At 51.0% G+C, this 16,065-nt stretch overlaps 1 protein-coding gene across 4 annotated transcripts in view; it reads right to left on the reverse strand.

Moving 5' to 3' along the window:
- Positions 1-69: 69 nt before the first annotated feature.
- The window catches only part of cep162 (centrosomal protein 162), a 47,045-nt gene continuing 31,049 nt past the window's right edge, over positions 70-16,065 (reverse strand). For all 4 annotated transcript variants that reach the window (XM_038273566.1, XM_038273565.1, XM_038273564.1 and 1 more), the window contains 13 exons: positions 13,569-13,681; positions 13,405-13,486; positions 13,250-13,337; positions 13,034-13,173; positions 12,841-12,945; positions 12,541-12,768; positions 12,295-12,465; positions 11,635-11,932; positions 9,118-9,250; positions 8,901-9,042; positions 8,724-8,822; positions 5,881-6,015; positions 70-292 (listed from right to left, as the gene is read on the reverse strand). In XM_038273566.1, the coding sequence (XP_038129494.1) occupies positions 119-292; positions 5,881-6,015; positions 8,724-8,822; positions 8,901-9,042; positions 9,118-9,250; positions 11,635-11,932; positions 12,295-12,465; positions 12,541-12,768; positions 12,841-12,945; positions 13,034-13,173; positions 13,250-13,337; positions 13,405-13,486; positions 13,569-13,681 (1,908 nt within the window). In that variant the 3' untranslated portion in view covers positions 70-118. The remainder of the gene's footprint in view (positions 293-5,880; positions 6,016-8,723; positions 8,823-8,900; positions 9,043-9,117; positions 9,251-11,634; positions 11,933-12,294; positions 12,466-12,540; positions 12,769-12,840; positions 12,946-13,033; positions 13,174-13,249; positions 13,338-13,404; positions 13,487-13,568; positions 13,682-16,065) is intronic.

The raw sequence follows: 16,065 nt of genomic DNA on the forward strand, positions 1-16,065 counted from the left end.
TTATTACATCAATAATAAATTAGGTAGAAAACATCTAAAGGCTCAGAGTCACTGATCAGAGAGCGGCAGCCGCGCCTCTGATGGCCGCTAACGGTCCTGCAGCAGGCGGGCTGTTATCTCAGGGGTGGGAGGACCCCCCCTGCTTCTGGAGGTGTCTCAGGATGTCCAGGATGGAGTCCAGCTCTGAGCGGAAAGCGTCCAGCTCTCTGCTCCTGTCCTGCGCCAGTCGCCGCCATCGCTCCACTTCTGACTGCAGATCAGCCGCCGACATGTGAAAGGTGTCGGCGACCACCTGCAGAGACCAGGAGGGAGACGGACTGAGCGTTTTACTCTGCTTCCATAAGAGCAGGAACATTTTCTCTGGGTGATGATCAGGTTTGTAAACACAGTGAGGAAACGTTTGGAGCCTCTGCCTGCTGAAGGCAGCGCATCAGTTTAAAGGTGAGCAGGAACGCCCTGCAGCTCCCAGAGACGCTGGTCCTGGAGGCTTTTTAAAGCTTTCTAATGGGAAAACTCTCAGTTCACTCAAAGCTGATTAGACATTCATTACAACCCCCTGAGCTGCTACAGGTGACGGTATCAGGCAGCTCATACCAACCCAACATGGCGGTCAGTACTTCTTCTAAAAGAGGAGCTGCGATGGGACGCCGCTGATTTAAAAACTATTCAAAGAACTCTAGAGTGGAGCAGTTCTCATTTACTGTGGTAAACATGCACTTTGGTTGGTCCAAAAGATCAAACTCATCAGATGAAAGGAACAGACTCTGATCGTTCCTTCCTCAGATTTCCTAATGCTAACTGTTAGCACTGATGGATCCCTGAATAGAATGAAGCTGATAATCTATTACTGCTGATGAAAATAAATATTTAAAGCTACAGTGTGTAATAATTACAGGGATATACAGTCAGAAATGTAATATATTATACATAACTATGTTATTTATCATCACCTATGAGCTCAGCCTCTTAACCTTAATATTTGCGTTGCCTTAGAATTCGTTATTTATAATTACATAGGAGCGGGTCTCGCAGCCATGGAGGCAGACATCTTTGCGCTACGGCAGCGCAGAGCCAACAAACTAGCGATTGCGAGATCGCCCATTATGCTCGAAAGTAACTACGGCAAGTTGAGAGAGATGAACTGAGACGGTACTGAACAGTAGATGGCAGTATTAAAATTATCTATGTAAACAAACCTCATCACTTGAGAAGGTAGGTGATGCGGACGTCGTGGAAGACATTTTGTCCCGTAACGCTCGCCGTACTGTTGGGGGGGGAGAAGCGGTGGGGGGGCAGATGTTCATGTTGCTGCGGTCTGCAGTCTGGACGTTAGATGTCGCTGAAAATTACACACTGTAGCTTTAAGCTTTCTGCCTAATACATCACTGTAACTTTTAGCCACTAGGGGTGCTAGACCCCACTGGGGTCTGTAAAGTATGGTGGCCCTGAAGTGCAAACTGCAACTACATTAATGAAAACACAATTCCATGAACCTACCGGAAAAGGTAGGTACCAGTGGGAAACATGAGACATCGCTGATTGGACGACGGCGCCGTTTGACCCTTGAACCGGAAGTTGCGTCGTCTGAACAGTCCAGCTTCTTTTAAGTGTGTCTTCAGTGTACGCAAACTAACTGAAATTTGGTGATTAGTCTTGAGCATATCCAGTATCACCTCGTACGTATGTCCTGATTCCAAATATTCCTGGATAACGGCAGCTATGTTCGGGGCGCCGACAATATCCATGTTTTCAAAAAAGCCGCAGCAGGCAGAATGACTGCCGGTTCAAGGTTCAAACGGCGCCGTCGTCTAATCAGCGATGTCTCATGTTTCCCACTGGTACCTACCTTTTCCGGTAGGTTAATGTAATTGTGTTTTCCTTAATGTAGTTGCACTTTTAGATTTGTAGTTGCAGTTTGCACTTCAGGGCCACTGTAGTAAAGCCTCTAATTCACTGAAAATATCGGGTTAACACATGTTTTTCAATCCTGGGTCGACCTGCTAACTATCAGCATTTGGCTTCCTTCCTCCTCTGTGAAAGTGTGTTTCTGATGTTCAGTCATTCTGGTCTAACGGGAAAAGCTGCTGCAGGAAGCCATGTTTGAGGAGACGTTCAGGGTACCTGCTGCAGCTCCTTCTCTCTGTGCTCCTGTCTCAGCTCCATGTTGATGATCTTCCTCTCCAGGCTGCAGAGAAGCTTCACCTCGGAGCTCTGAGCTTCTTTGGCCTCCTTCAGCTCCTGCAGCAGCTGGGTGAGCTAAGCAGGAGGACAGACCCACAGTCAGCATCAGAGGACAGACCCACAGTCAGCATCAGAGGACAGACCCAGTCAGCATCAGAGGACAGACCCAGTCAGCATCAGAGGACAGACCCACAGTCAGCATCAGAGGACAGACCCACAGTCAGCATCAGAGGGCAGACCCAGTCAGCATCAGAGGACAGACCCACAGTCAGCATCAGAGGGCAGACCCAGTCAGCATCAGAGGACAGACCCACAGTCAGCATCAGAGGGCAGACCCAGTCAGCATCAGAGGACAGACCCACAGTCAGCATCAGAGGGCAGACCCAGTCAGCATCAGAGGACAGACCCAGTCAGCATCAGAGGACAGACCCAGTCAGCATCAGAGGACAGACCCACAGTCAGCATCAGAGGACAGACCCACAGTCAGCATCAGAGGACAGAACCACAGTCAGCATCAGAGGGCAGACCCAGTCAGCATCAGAGGACAGACCCACAGTCAGCATCAGAGGACAGACCCACAGTCAGCATCAGAGGACAGACCCACAGTCAGCATCAGAGGGCAGACCCACAGTCAGCATCAGAGGACAGACCCACAGTCAGCATCAGAGGACAGACCCACAGTCAGCATCAGAGGGCAGACCCAGTCAGCATCAGAGGACAGACCCACAGTCAGCATCAGAGGACAGACCCAGTCAGCATCAGAGGACAGACCCAGTCAGCATCAGAGGACAGACCCACAGTCAGCATCAGAGGACAGACCCACAGTCAGCATCAGAGGACAGAACCACAGTCAGCATCAGAGGGCAGACCCAGTCAGCATCAGAGGACAGACCCACAGTCAGCATCAGAGGGCAGACCCAGTCAGCATCAGAGGACAGACCCAGTCAGCATCAGAGGACAGACCCAGTCAGCATCAGAGGACAGACCCAGTCAGCATCAGAGGACAGACCCACAGTCAGCATCAGAGGACAGACCCAGTCAGCATCAGAGGACAGACCCAGTCAGCATCAGAGGACAGACCCAGTCAGCATCAGAGGACAGACCCACGGTCAGCATCAGAGGACAGACCCAGTCAGCATCAGAGGACAGACCCACAGTCAGCATCAGAGGACAGACCCAGTCAGCATCAGAGGACAGACCCAGTCAGCATCAGAGGACAGACCCACAGTCAGCATCAGAGGACAGACCCACAGTCAGCATCAGAGGGCAGACCCAGTCAGCATCAGAGGACAGACCCACAGTCAGCATCAGAGGACAGACCCAGTCAGCATCAGAGGACAGACCCAGTCAGCATCAGAGGACAGACCCACAGTCAGCATCAGAGGACAGACCCACAGTCAGCATCAGAGGACAGAACCACAGTCAGCATCAGAGGGCAGACCCAGTCAGCATCAGAGGACAGACCCACAGTCAGCATCAGAGGACAGACCCACAGTCAGCATCAGAGGACAGAACCACAGTCAGCATCAGAGGGCAGACCCAGTCAGCATCAGAGGACAGACCCACAGTCAGCATCAGAGGGCAGACCCAGTCAGCATCAGAGGACAGACCCAGTCAGCATCAGAGGACAGACCCAGTCAGCATCAGAGGACAGACCCACAGTCAGCATCAGAGGACAGACCCAGTCAGCATCAGAGGACAGACCCACAGTCAGCATCAGAGGACAGAACCACAGTCAGCATCAGAGGGCAGACCCAGTCAGCATCAGAGGACAGACCCACAGTCAGCATCAGAGGACAGACCCACAGTCAGCATCAGAGGACAGACCCACAGTCAGCATCAGAGGGCAGACCCACAGTCAGCATCAGAGGACAGACCCACAGTCAGCATCAGAGGACAGACCCACAGTCAGCATCAGAGGACAGACCCACAGTCAGCATCAGAGGGCAGACCCAGTCAGCATCAGAGGACAGACCCACAGTCAGCATCAGAGGACAGACCCAGTCAGCATCAGAGGACAGACCCAGTCAGCATCAGAGGACAGACCCACAGTCAGCATCAGAGGACAGACCCACAGTCAGCATCAGAGGACAGAACCACAGTCAGCATCAGAGGGCAGACCCAGTCAGCATCAGAGGACAGACCCACAGTCAGCATCAGAGGACAGACCCACAGTCAGCATCAGAGGACAGAACCACAGTCAGCATCAGAGGGCAGACCCAGTCAGCATCAGAGGACAGACCCACAGTCAGCATCAGAGGGCAGACCCAGTCAGCATCAGAGGACAGACCCAGTCAGCATCAGAGGACAGACCCAGTCAGCATCAGAGGACAGACCCACAGTCAGCATCAGAGGACAGACCCAGTCAGCATCAGAGGACAGACCCAGTCAGCATCAGAGGACAGACCCACAGTCAGCATCAGAGGACAGACCCAGTCAGCATCAGAGGACAGACCCAGTCAGCATCAGAGGACAGACCCACAGTCAGCATCAGAGGACAGACCCACAGTCAGCATCAGAGGACAGACCCACAGTCAGCATCAGAGGACAGGAGCATAAACCAAAAGCTGCAGAGGGGGGGGGACATGCTCAGTCCATCACCTGAGGACCCAGGAAGGACGCACCATAACCATAGCAGTACGTTTTTATTCACACTATAGTTCAATAAAAGAGGAATGACTAATCCTAAAAACAAACTAGTGGTTCAAAGCCGTGGTTTCAGATACACAGAACAATTCATTGGTTTATTAATCCTGCAAGATGATTGGTCGCGAGATTTGGAAATTCATCAACTCACGAAAATACATTTCATTGGTCCAAACATTTGGAATATTTGGACCAATGAAAAGCAGCGGTATGTATGACCTCATCCAGAGGCGGCTGGAGCAAAGCGAACAAGGAGCTGGAATAGCCTCTATTTCCTTTACCAGACGAGCCAAAGGAAAGATGTCTGCGTGATCCTGCTGACCAGATTTGGTACGACTTTGATTCATCAGTTAACTCTGCGAGACGTAAAACCAACCAAGAATGGGATATAGGCCAGCTGCTGTGATTGGCTAAAAGCGCCACTAGGAGGCGTAATCAGCTCCTGAACCCCTGATGGATGCTGGTTACTGTCCAGGGAGCAGCTCCATCACCTGGTAACGCCACGCCGATAACCAGCCGCTTTAGGCTCATTTGCAGCCTGCTGTGTGAAGCGTGTTTGATTCAGAACAGTCGAAAAGTTATTTTCTACCGTTTCAGACAAGAACTGTTCTTTAAATCATTCTATAGAAATCCAAGAAGTGATACATTTACTGTAAAATTAAGCCAAATCATCCGGTTTGATGATAGTTCCATTTCCTATAAACAGTCAGTGCGTTCCATCAACAACGTTGATGCACTGGAACTACGCTGTGTAACCTTTTATTACTTCCTGGTTTATGGGCCAATCACAGGAGAGTTCCCAGGAATCCAGCCAGTAGAAGCCCCTGACTCATAATGCTACGTTCAGACCGCGAGCAGCAGAAGCAGCAGGTTTACAGGCAAAGTCACTGAAAATATCGGGTTAACATGTTTTTCAATCCTGGGTCGACCTGCTAACTATCAGCATTTGGCTTCCTTCCTCCTCTGTGAAAGTGTGTTTCTGATGTTCAGTCATTCTGGTCTAACGGGAAAAGCTGCTGCAGGAAGCCATGTTTGAGGAGACGTTCAGGGTACCTGCTGCAGCTCCTTCTCTCTGTGCTCCTGTCTCAGCTCCATGTTGATGATCTTCCTCTCCAGGCTGCAGAGAAGCTTCACCTCGGAGCTCTGAGCTTCTTTGGCCTCCTTCAGCTCCTGCAGCAGCTGGGTGAGCTAAGCAGGAGGACAGACCCACAGTCAGCATCAGAGGACAGACCCACAGTCAGCATCAGAGGACAGACCCAGTCAGCATCAGAGGACAGACCCAGTCAGCATCAGAGGACAGACCCACAGTCAGCATCAGAGGACAGACCCACAGTCAGCATCAGAGGGCAGACCCAGTCAGCATCAGAGGACAGACCCACAGTCAGCATCAGAGGGCAGACCCAGTCAGCATCAGAGGACAGACCCACAGTCAGCATCAGAGGGCAGACCCAGTCAGCATCAGAGGACAGACCCACAGTCAGCATCAGAGGGCAGACCCAGTCAGCATCAGAGGACAGACCCACAGTCAGCATCAGAGGACAGACCCAGTCAGCATCAGAGGACAGACCCAGTCAGCATCAGAGGACAGACCCACAGTCAGCATCAGAGGACAGACCCAGTCAGCATCAGAGGACAGACCCAGTCAGCATCAGAGGACAGACCCACAGTCAGCATCAGAGGACAGACCCACAGTCAGCATCAGAGGGCAGACCCAGTCAGCATCAGAGGACAGACCCACAGTCAGCATCAGAGGACAGACCCAGTCAGCATCAGAGGACAGACCCAGTCAGCATCAGAGGACAGACCCACAGTCAGCATCAGAGGACAGACCCACAGTCAGCATCAGAGGACAGAACCACAGTCAGCATCAGAGGGCAGACCCAGTCAGCATCAGAGGACAGACCCACAGTCAGCATCAGAGGACAGACCCACAGTCAGCATCAGAGGACAGAACCACAGTCAGCATCAGAGGGCAGACCCACAGTCAGCATCAGAGGACAGACCCACAGTCAGCATCAGAGGACAGACCCACAGTCAGCATCAGAGGGCAGACCCAGTCAGCATCAGAGGACAGACCCACAGTCAGCATCAGAGGACAGACCCAGTCAGCATCAGAGGACAGACCCACAGTCAGCATCAGAGGACAGACCCACAGTCAGCATCAGAGGACAGACCCAGTCAGCATCAGAGGACAGACCCACAGTCAGCATCAGAGGACAGACCCACAGTCAGCATCAGAGGACAGACCCAGTCAGCATCAGAGGACAGACCCAGTCAGCATCAGAGGACAGACCCACAGTCAGCATCAGAGGGCAGACCCAGTCAGCATCAGAGGACAGACCCAGTCAGCATCAGAGGACAGACCCAGTCAGCATCAGAGGACAGACCCACAGTCAGCATCAGAGGACAGACCCAGTCAGCATCAGAGGACAGACCCACAGTCAGCATCAGAGGACAGACCCAGTCAGCATCAGAGGACAGACCCACAGTCAGCATCAGAGGACAGACCCAGTCAGCATCAGAGGACAGACCCAGTCAGCATCAGAGGACAGACCCACAGTCAGCATCAGAGGACAGACCCACAGTCAGCATCAGAGGACAGACCCACAGTCAGCATCAGAGGACAGGAGCATAAACCAAAAGCTGCAGAGGGGGGGGGACATGCTCAGTCCATCACCTGAGGACCCAGGAAGGACGCACCATAACCATAGCAGTACGTTTTTATTCACACTATAGTTCAATAAAAGAGGAATGACTAATCCTAAAAACAAACTAGTGGTTCAAAGCCGTGGTTTCAGATACACAGAACAATTCATTGGTTTATTAATCCTGCAAGATGATTGGTCGCGAGATTTGGAAATTCATCAACTCACGAAAATACATTTCATTGGTCCAAACATTTGGAATATTTGGACCAATGAAAAGCAGCGGTATGTATGACCTCATCCAGAGGCGGCTGGAGCAAAGCGAACAAGGAGCTGGAATAGCCTCTATTTCCTTTACCAGACGAGCCAAAGGAAAGATGTCTGCGTGATCCTGCTGACCAGATTTGGTACGACTTTGATTCATCAGTTAACTCTGCGAGACGTAAAACCAACCAAGAATGGGATATAGGCCAGCTGCTGTGATTGGCTAAAAGCGCCACTAGGAGGCGTAATCAGCTCCTGAACCCCTGATGGATGCTGGTTACTGTCCAGGGAGCAGCTCCATCACCTGGTAACGCCACGCCGATAACCAGCCGCTTTAGGCTCATTTGCAGCCTGCTGTGTGAAGCGTGTTTGATTCAGAACAGTCGAAAAGTTATTTTCTACCGTTTCAGACAAGAACTGTTCTTTAAATCATTCTATAGAAATCCAAGAAGTGATACATTTACTGTAAAATTAAGCCAAATCATCCGGTTTGATGATAGTTCCATTTCCTATAAACAGTCAGTGCGTTCCATCAACAACGTTGATGCACTGGAACTACGCTGTGTAACCTTTTATTACTTCCTGGTTTATGGGCCAATCACAGGAGAGTTCCCAGGAATCCAGCCAGTAGAAGCCCCTGACTCATAATGCTACGTTCAGACCGCGAGCAGCAGAAGCAGCAGGTTTACAGGCAAAGTCAATGGTTGACGCGCATCAAGGCGCAGCTAAACGTCCTGCAGCACGTTCTGAGCGCCTCATTAACTTCTGAGCATCTGAGGCGCGTCACCGCGCAGCTAGAGCAGCAAAGAAGCTTCAGCCCCGCATCAGATCTAAACCTGTAAACTTGTGTTTGACTCACAAACGTTCTGCTTTCTGTTGTTCAGGGACATCAAATCAGAGTCAGAGACCAAACAAATCAGAACCTGAAGATGATGAGTCCTCAGAGGTCACCTAGCAAAGCTCATAGGGAAGTGGAGATCAGCTGACCTGCTTCTGCAGAGCTTCCTCTCTCCTCCTGGAGATGCAGAGGGCCTCTTTACTTTCCTGCAGCTCCTTCAGCTGCTGCTGCAGGTGCTTGATGGCCACCTGTCAGGAGATGCAGAGCAGAGGCAGTGAGCTCCGTTCCTGCTGTGCTGCAGACGTTGGGCTGGATGGAACCGGTACCTCCTGAGTCTGGAGCTTATTGCTCAGTTCTGCCACCTTGGATGAGGAGTGCTCCAGAGCATGGGCGGCACGCAGGCGGTCCAGAACCCTCAGGTGCTCCGCCTTCATGGAGGACAGCTGCTCCGCAGAGCGTTCCCTCAGCCTGCAGCAGAGCGTCCCAGCCTGCTGGTTAGCCTCCTTCTGGAGGTGAACAAGGCGTCAGAGGCAGGATACTCACCTGGACAGCTCCTCCTCTGCCCGAGCAGCTCTGGCCTGCAGCTCCTCCTGATCCTTCTCACTCTGCAGCTGAAGCTGCTCCACACGCTCCCTCAGAGCCTCGTTCTCCTGCAGCACCTCGGAGATGTGGCTTCCTACCAGAAGGTGGGAGAAGGTCCAGAGATCAGTCCACAGGAGCTGCGCTTCTAAAAGCATCGCATCATCAGACAGTTTAGTCTTCTTCAGGCACAGATCAGACATTAGATCAGGAGCTGTGGTCCACCAGAGGCTCCTTCTGGTCCAGAAGTGCATCTCCTCCCTTCACAGTCCTCATTTAGCCAGGGACCGGTTCCCAACCAGGGATACTGGTTCCACATTTAATAATTTACTTCCCAGATAAAGGAATACCAGTAAACAGGGCTGGGATGGATTAATCTCTATAACGACCAAAATGCAAAATAAGCAAGTGGTTAGCGTGCACCACCCATGTACAGAGGCCCTAGTCCTCCACGCGGCCGACCCGGGTTCCAATCCCACCTGTGGTCCCACCTCCCCCTCTCTCATCCCCCCTCTGCTGTCAGCCTACTGTCAGAAAAAAACTCCCCCCAAAAAAGAAGTTGCTGTAATGATTCAATTCAGTTTATTTCTGTAGCTCCAATTCACATCATGTCATCTCAGGTCACTTTCCAGTTCACTAGATCATCCAGTCAGATTGATTCAAAGTTTTCTATCTAAGGAAAACCAGCTGATTGCATCGACTCATTGACTCTTCAGCAATTGGAGTTATTTGGATTTTAATTAGATTATCATGATTTACTCCTTTGGGAATCTTTGCTAATTTATTAGATTTTGGTCGTGGGCAAGACACTGTCTGGATGGAGTAAAGAGTGGGTAACAGTAGAGAAGCTGCAGAGAGGTCTGTTAAACTAGGACTCTGCTTCCTGGTCTGCACCCTGGGGGGTCAGGGTTTTGGAGGACTAATAAATGTGGCCAGATTCCTAGAAAGAAGAGCTGCACCATCCAAAGTGGGATGGATGCCGTCTCTCCGAATCAGACCAGGCTTTCCCCAAAAGGATTGCCAATTATTAATGTAGCCCACGTTGCTTTCAGGGCACCACCTAGACAACCAGCGGTTGAATGACGACATGCGGCTAAACATGTCATCACTGGTCAGATCAGGGAGGGGACCAGAGAAAATAGAGTACGGAACCAACAGGGCGGTACCAGGTAAGTTCTGTAGGACCGACATCACACCCATAGATATCAGCAGTGACTCTGCTGCATTCGGTCCAGTAGATGAAGGTGCTGGTGGATCTACTGCTGCCATTAACTGGACAGACTCAGTTTCATCACCACAGAACTGACTACAAGAACAGGACTGATGTAAAGCCCAGAACTTGGATGATCTGTTCTGACTCATGAAGGTCACATGTTCCTGCTCTGTCCCTGCTTTGCTGTGTCTTGTCTTTCTGAGCTCTCTTCATTTAACCTGAACTCAAACAATGCTTGTTGTTCTCTCAATGCCATTAATCTCATTTATTCAACTGGAAGACAGGGGAAAGGGGAGCCGTCCTGTTCTGCTGGGACATACTTCATGGGATACACCATGGACTCCTGCAAGGCTTGGAGGATGGTGTGTTTCACAATGTTTTCAGTGGAGGATATTGAAGATGTATGAATTCCTGATTTATCATACTCTGATTTCTCCTGTTTGGATTTGGAGGACATCTACAATCTATCTACAATTACGGAGGATGTTGGCTGGAATTTGGGCGATGATGAGGCTGCCGGCAGCGGTTGACGCCCTCAGAAAGCTGTGAATGAGTAAAACTGGTAGATGAGCCGTATGCTGGCTATGATTGAACGCAGGCTGGTTGAACTCAAAGGTGAGATGGGATAATATCTTGGATGTGCACGCTCGCTTCAAGGCGGAAAAGCCCAAAAAGTTTGGAATAAAGGATTTGCCACATAGAGCCAGCAAGAAAAGAGTCAAGGCTGAACATTCCTGAGCAGCCTGGTCTCAAAACAATAAGTGTTATTCTGGATTCCCCCCCCCCCCCCCCCCTTATCAAAACTCCCCTGGATGTTATGGTGGAAGGGCCCAGAAGAACTGCTCACATGGCCTCAGTAAATAGTTCCCCCGTCAGCCCCCCCACCCCACTCTATGTGATGAACAGTTTGTACTGAAACTGAAATCTTGATTAAAATGTAAATTGTAGTTGACAATAAAGACATTGATTGGTTGAACTTAATGGAACCGGCTTCCTTGGACGACCAAGACCAGTTCTGAGGGACAGAACTGGATCCTTCATGACGGTCGGAACCAGAACCTATCGGGGCACTTTCTGCTCCAATAAACGTTACTGCAGACCTGATCCTGCTTAGAGTTTAGACCCATCCATTACTGAGCCGTCTCCATGGAGACCCAGAGGAGAGTCTGTTCAGATAGATGGAGAAATGAAACCCAGTATACTGGTTTAACTGGGCCCTCAGAGCCATAAAGCCTTCCACTGATGCTCCATCATCTCCTATGTCAGACCTGTGAACACGGTGGGCTGGTAAGTCTTCTCGTTCTGGGCAGCAGGGAAGGTTTCTTCCTCCATGTTGGTTCCTGCTGCGTGTTGCTGAGGTCCGGTCGGCCCGGCGCATGGTCCGCTCTCCGCAGAGCGGCGCGGTGCGGACGGCGCGCCTCGCCGCTCTCCCTTCAGCCTCTCCACGGTCCGGTTCAGCTCCTGAATTCTTCGGTTCTTGGTGGCGAGCTCTCGGTTCAGTCGCTCTATCCTGGCGCCGAACGCAGCCTCAGCTTGGCGCTGGTGCCGGCCTGGGCTGGACTGGACCTGGATGGGAGGAGTTAGTTAGGTTAGCGACCACATATCCTAACCCATCCGTCATCCATCTTTCTGTTCTGAGAGAGAATATCCTAAACATGCAGTTGGATCAGGGTGGCTTCTCTCTGGGTACTCCAGCTTCCTCCCACAGGACAGGAGCAGCTGAGGAGATGATGACTGATCTAAGGGTTCTCCTGACGGACTGCTAGAACTTTTAGTTTGCATCTTCATCTCCGTTTCAAGGTTCAGATCTTTAAACTCTCTTTCTTCTTTAAACACTTTCCACCGCAGGCTTTGCTTCGCTCCTGAAGGCGCCTCTACCTGCGGTGGCGTTAGGCCTGGTCGATGTGAACGAACCATGAGCTGCTGACCTTTGGTCTGAGCTGCTGCTGCAGAGCTTCTATCTGCTCCTGCAGACTCTCCTCTTTCTCCTGGTGGCTGATCTTTTCCCGCCGCAGCTCCGCTGCAGGTGCCGCTGCTTCGGTCGGCCGTCTCTGCAGCAGCTGCTGCTCCAGCTCACTGATCTGCTGCTCGTAGCGCAGCTGCAGAGCAGAGAGAGAGTCATCCAACAGGAAGGTAGAGGGCGGGCGGGCAGAGCACAGACCCAGGCTGGTTACCCTGATCCGGTGGAACTGCTGCTCCATGGCCCTCAGGCTGCGCTTGGCCTCCTCGTCGTGACTCTCCAGTTCAGATTCCAGGCGCTGAACTCTGCGTTCCAGCAGCGCGTTGACCCGGCTGGGCGGCGGCGTCCCGGCGGAGGCGCCGTCCTCCGTGGCTGCGGCATAAATCAGAGCTGGGAGAGAGTTTGGGTTCCTGCTCCTCAGGATCTGCTCCAGCTCCTTGACCTGGTGGAGGAAAGAACAGCGAGGTGATGAAGGCCTGTGGAGGAGCACTGACTGACCGCTCTGATCTCAAACCTGTCGCTGGAGCTCCTGCATTTTCCTCCTGTCTGCAGATCCGTCTCTGATCTTCCTCTGCTGCTTCCTGCTTCCTTGGCCCGTTTCCTGCTTCAGCTTCTCCACCTGTAACAGAAACCAGCTGCTGATCGTCGGTAAACGACCTGCTTCCCTCTCTGAAGCCCAGTGGGTTCCGGTAAAGAGGGAACCCCACCTGATCTCGGAGGCGGAGGATCTCAGCGGTCGCCTCCTTCAGCCTCCGGGCGTCTATGTCCAGCAGCTCCTGGTTCTCAGCAAACCACTGCAGCTTCTTCTTCAGAGCCGCCACCTCCTCCGCCTCAGAGAGCTTCTCTCCTGCCACACATGGAGAGTCACCATGGAGACAGCAGAGACCTGCAGGGAGGCTGACCATCAACAGTGGAAAGCTCACCTGCTCTTCCCTCGTCTCGCTCCTTCCTCAGCAGCTGCAGCTCCACGTCCAGAGAGCGCTTCTCCTCAGACAGCTCTGCCTGCTTCTTCTGCAAACACAAACACAGATGGTAGGAGGAGATCCGCTGGATCCACCTCAGCTGCACCGTCACCGACCTGAAGGAGGCGGATCTCAGCCTGCAGCTCAGAGATCTGTTTGGTTTGATCCACGGGCCTCCAGGTGTTCCTCAGCTGCTCCCTGATGGGGATGGAGGTCAGACACATGGTGAGCGGACACCAAGGACGAGCGAGGGGATTCTGCTCCCATGAACTAATGCCACCTCGTGTGAGCCAGCTCGTTCAGCAGCCTCTGGTTCTCCGTAAACATGGCCTCCTGGTTGGCTTTGCTCTGGGCCTGCTGGGCCTTCATCTGGAGGTACAGCTTCTCGTTCTCCTGAAAACATGTTCAGATTCACAGCTTCCAGACAGACGGTACCCAAAGCAGAACCAGAAACCAGTACTCCCACTGATCGCCCCTCTAGAACCCTTATGCTACGTCCACACCGCACACACTTTTAGCGGCAAAAAGGCGCCCGCTGCTTCATCTTTGATGCTCCTGAAGTGCATCAGTTCATCCAGATTACCATCCTGCCTTCAAAGATTATTTCTCTGTGGGAGCCGCTCAGACCCCCACAGTTAATTTAGGCATTAAAGGAAAAGTCGCTCATATTCAGAATACAAACTTCTGAAATTACTTTAAATATTAAATTCCATCCTGTTCAATAAATGATGTAGGGCTGGGTACCGAACTTCGGTTCTTTTATGGTACCGACCGAAATGCTTCGGTTCTACAGAGTATCGAAACATGCCTCGTCTTTCGGTACCAAGTTTCGGTGATTGGCTGTAACACTTAACGTGATTGCGTCATCCAGGAAAAATACACAGGTGGTCACGCCTACAGCCAGGGTTCATGTGTATCTGTTGTGAACTGGTTGTGAGCGTCGCGGAACCCCTTTAAAATGCCCCCCAGGTCAAAAGTGTGGCTTCACTTTATTAAGACTGATGCCAATAGTGCGCATTGCAATATATCGTGCACGGAAACAATTTAAGAGCAGAAAGTTGCTCGGTGTTTGACTGCAAGAAGAGCGGACCGCAGCCGGCGCCACCATCCTCCTCTCAGCAGCCCGTGGGCAGAGCAAAGCCAGAGCGGAGTGAATCATGCTGCTTTCAAACTGGACGCAGCAGGAGCAGCAAAATCACGTCTGCTGCTTCCTTTTTGCTGCTTGTACCAGTTAGTTCTGACGCGCGGCTGAAGCTGCTCTGGCTTTGCGGTGCAAAAGTGGCTCTGACGCGCGTTGGGCGGAGCTTCTCTATCCTTTATTTGCCTTGCAGCTATATTTGCTGTGATCAGTGGGAATAAAGAAGTTTTATTATGTTTTTAAGTGGGGAAATACACCTGAAAACTTAATCGGTGCAGTCAGTTCATCCTGCCTTCCAATATTTCTGTGGGAGCCGCTCAGACCCCCCCATACCAGCGGTGCTTAAAATAAAACTCAAGATTTGTACTTTTTTATGTTGTGTAATTTTCTTTTTTTTCTCAAATTGATATTATAAAACTGGTATCGAAAAAAGTATCGTTCAGGAACCGGTATCGAAGTGAAGGTATCGGTATTGGTACCGGAACCGAAAATTTTTGAACAATACCCAGCCCTATAAATGATCAATGTTTTTAATTCAGAGTAATTTCCATGTGAATGTGTTTTACTGGAGGCATCCATGTTTGTCAAAGAACACTACTGCCACCTACTGGTTAGTGACATTGTCACGGTGCGGTATCGGCTGTTGATCAAGTCCCAGTGCTGTATCTGGTGTTTGTCACAACGCGCTATTATCCAAGTCATCTTGAAAACATTCTTCTTCCAAATGTTGGCTACATATTACGGGTTTTTTCTCTGGCCAGAAGTTCGATGGCAAATCCTCCCTCTTCAAGTTGGCGATCCAACGACCAACCCGTCCGTGGAGGATCAGGAATCAGAAAGGTGGAATAACTCTTTTTTTCACTTTTACCCGATGTATTCCAGCATCCAGCTGCCATGCACGTGGGCATTGTCAGTTTCACTATAGCTCTGGTGAATTTCAATTCAATTCAATTCAATTCAGTTTATTTATATAGCGCCAAATTCACAACACATGTCATCTCAAGGCACTTTACAGTTCAACCAGATCATACAGTCAAATTGATACAAAGTTTTCTATCTAAGGAAAACCAGCTGATTGCATTGACTCATTGACTCAAATACAATCCCCCACACTAAGCATGCTTGTAGCGACAGTGGAGAGGAAAAACTCCCTTTTAACAGGAAGAAACCTCCAGCAGAACCAGGCTCAGTGTGAGCGGCCATCTGCCGAGGCCGACTGGGGTTCAAGGAGACAGAAGCAGAGATACAAAAAGCAGCTGTAAAAGGCGGCCCCGTCCAGGAAACACACAGCCAGGCAGACGAGCTCCAAGGCAGCTCCCATGCCAGAGGACGAAGAGAGCACATCCACTCAGTCACGGTCAGAGAAACAGGACCACACTGGAAAACAGGCCGATCTCCAACATCTATTAACAAGGGTGTTGATAGAAGCAGCACAGCTGATGTTTTTTTCCAGGATGACGTCACAGCCAAACAGGAACAGACGAGGCAAAGCTACTCTGAGGAAAAGCAGAGAGAGCAGAAGGTTAGAGATTGAACTAACAGATTCTGCAGAATAGGAGAACAGAGAGAGAATGAAGCAGAATGATGAAATGGGGGTCCCTATGTCCTCCAAAAGTCTAAGCCTATAGCAGCATAACTA

This window comes from Cyprinodon tularosa, unplaced genomic scaffold (genome assembly GCF_016077235.1).
Source record: "Cyprinodon tularosa strain WSP-4 unplaced genomic scaffold, ASM1607723v1 ctg877, whole genome shotgun sequence".
Lineage (NCBI taxonomy): Eukaryota > Metazoa > Chordata > Actinopteri > Cyprinodontiformes > Cyprinodontidae > Cyprinodon > Cyprinodon tularosa.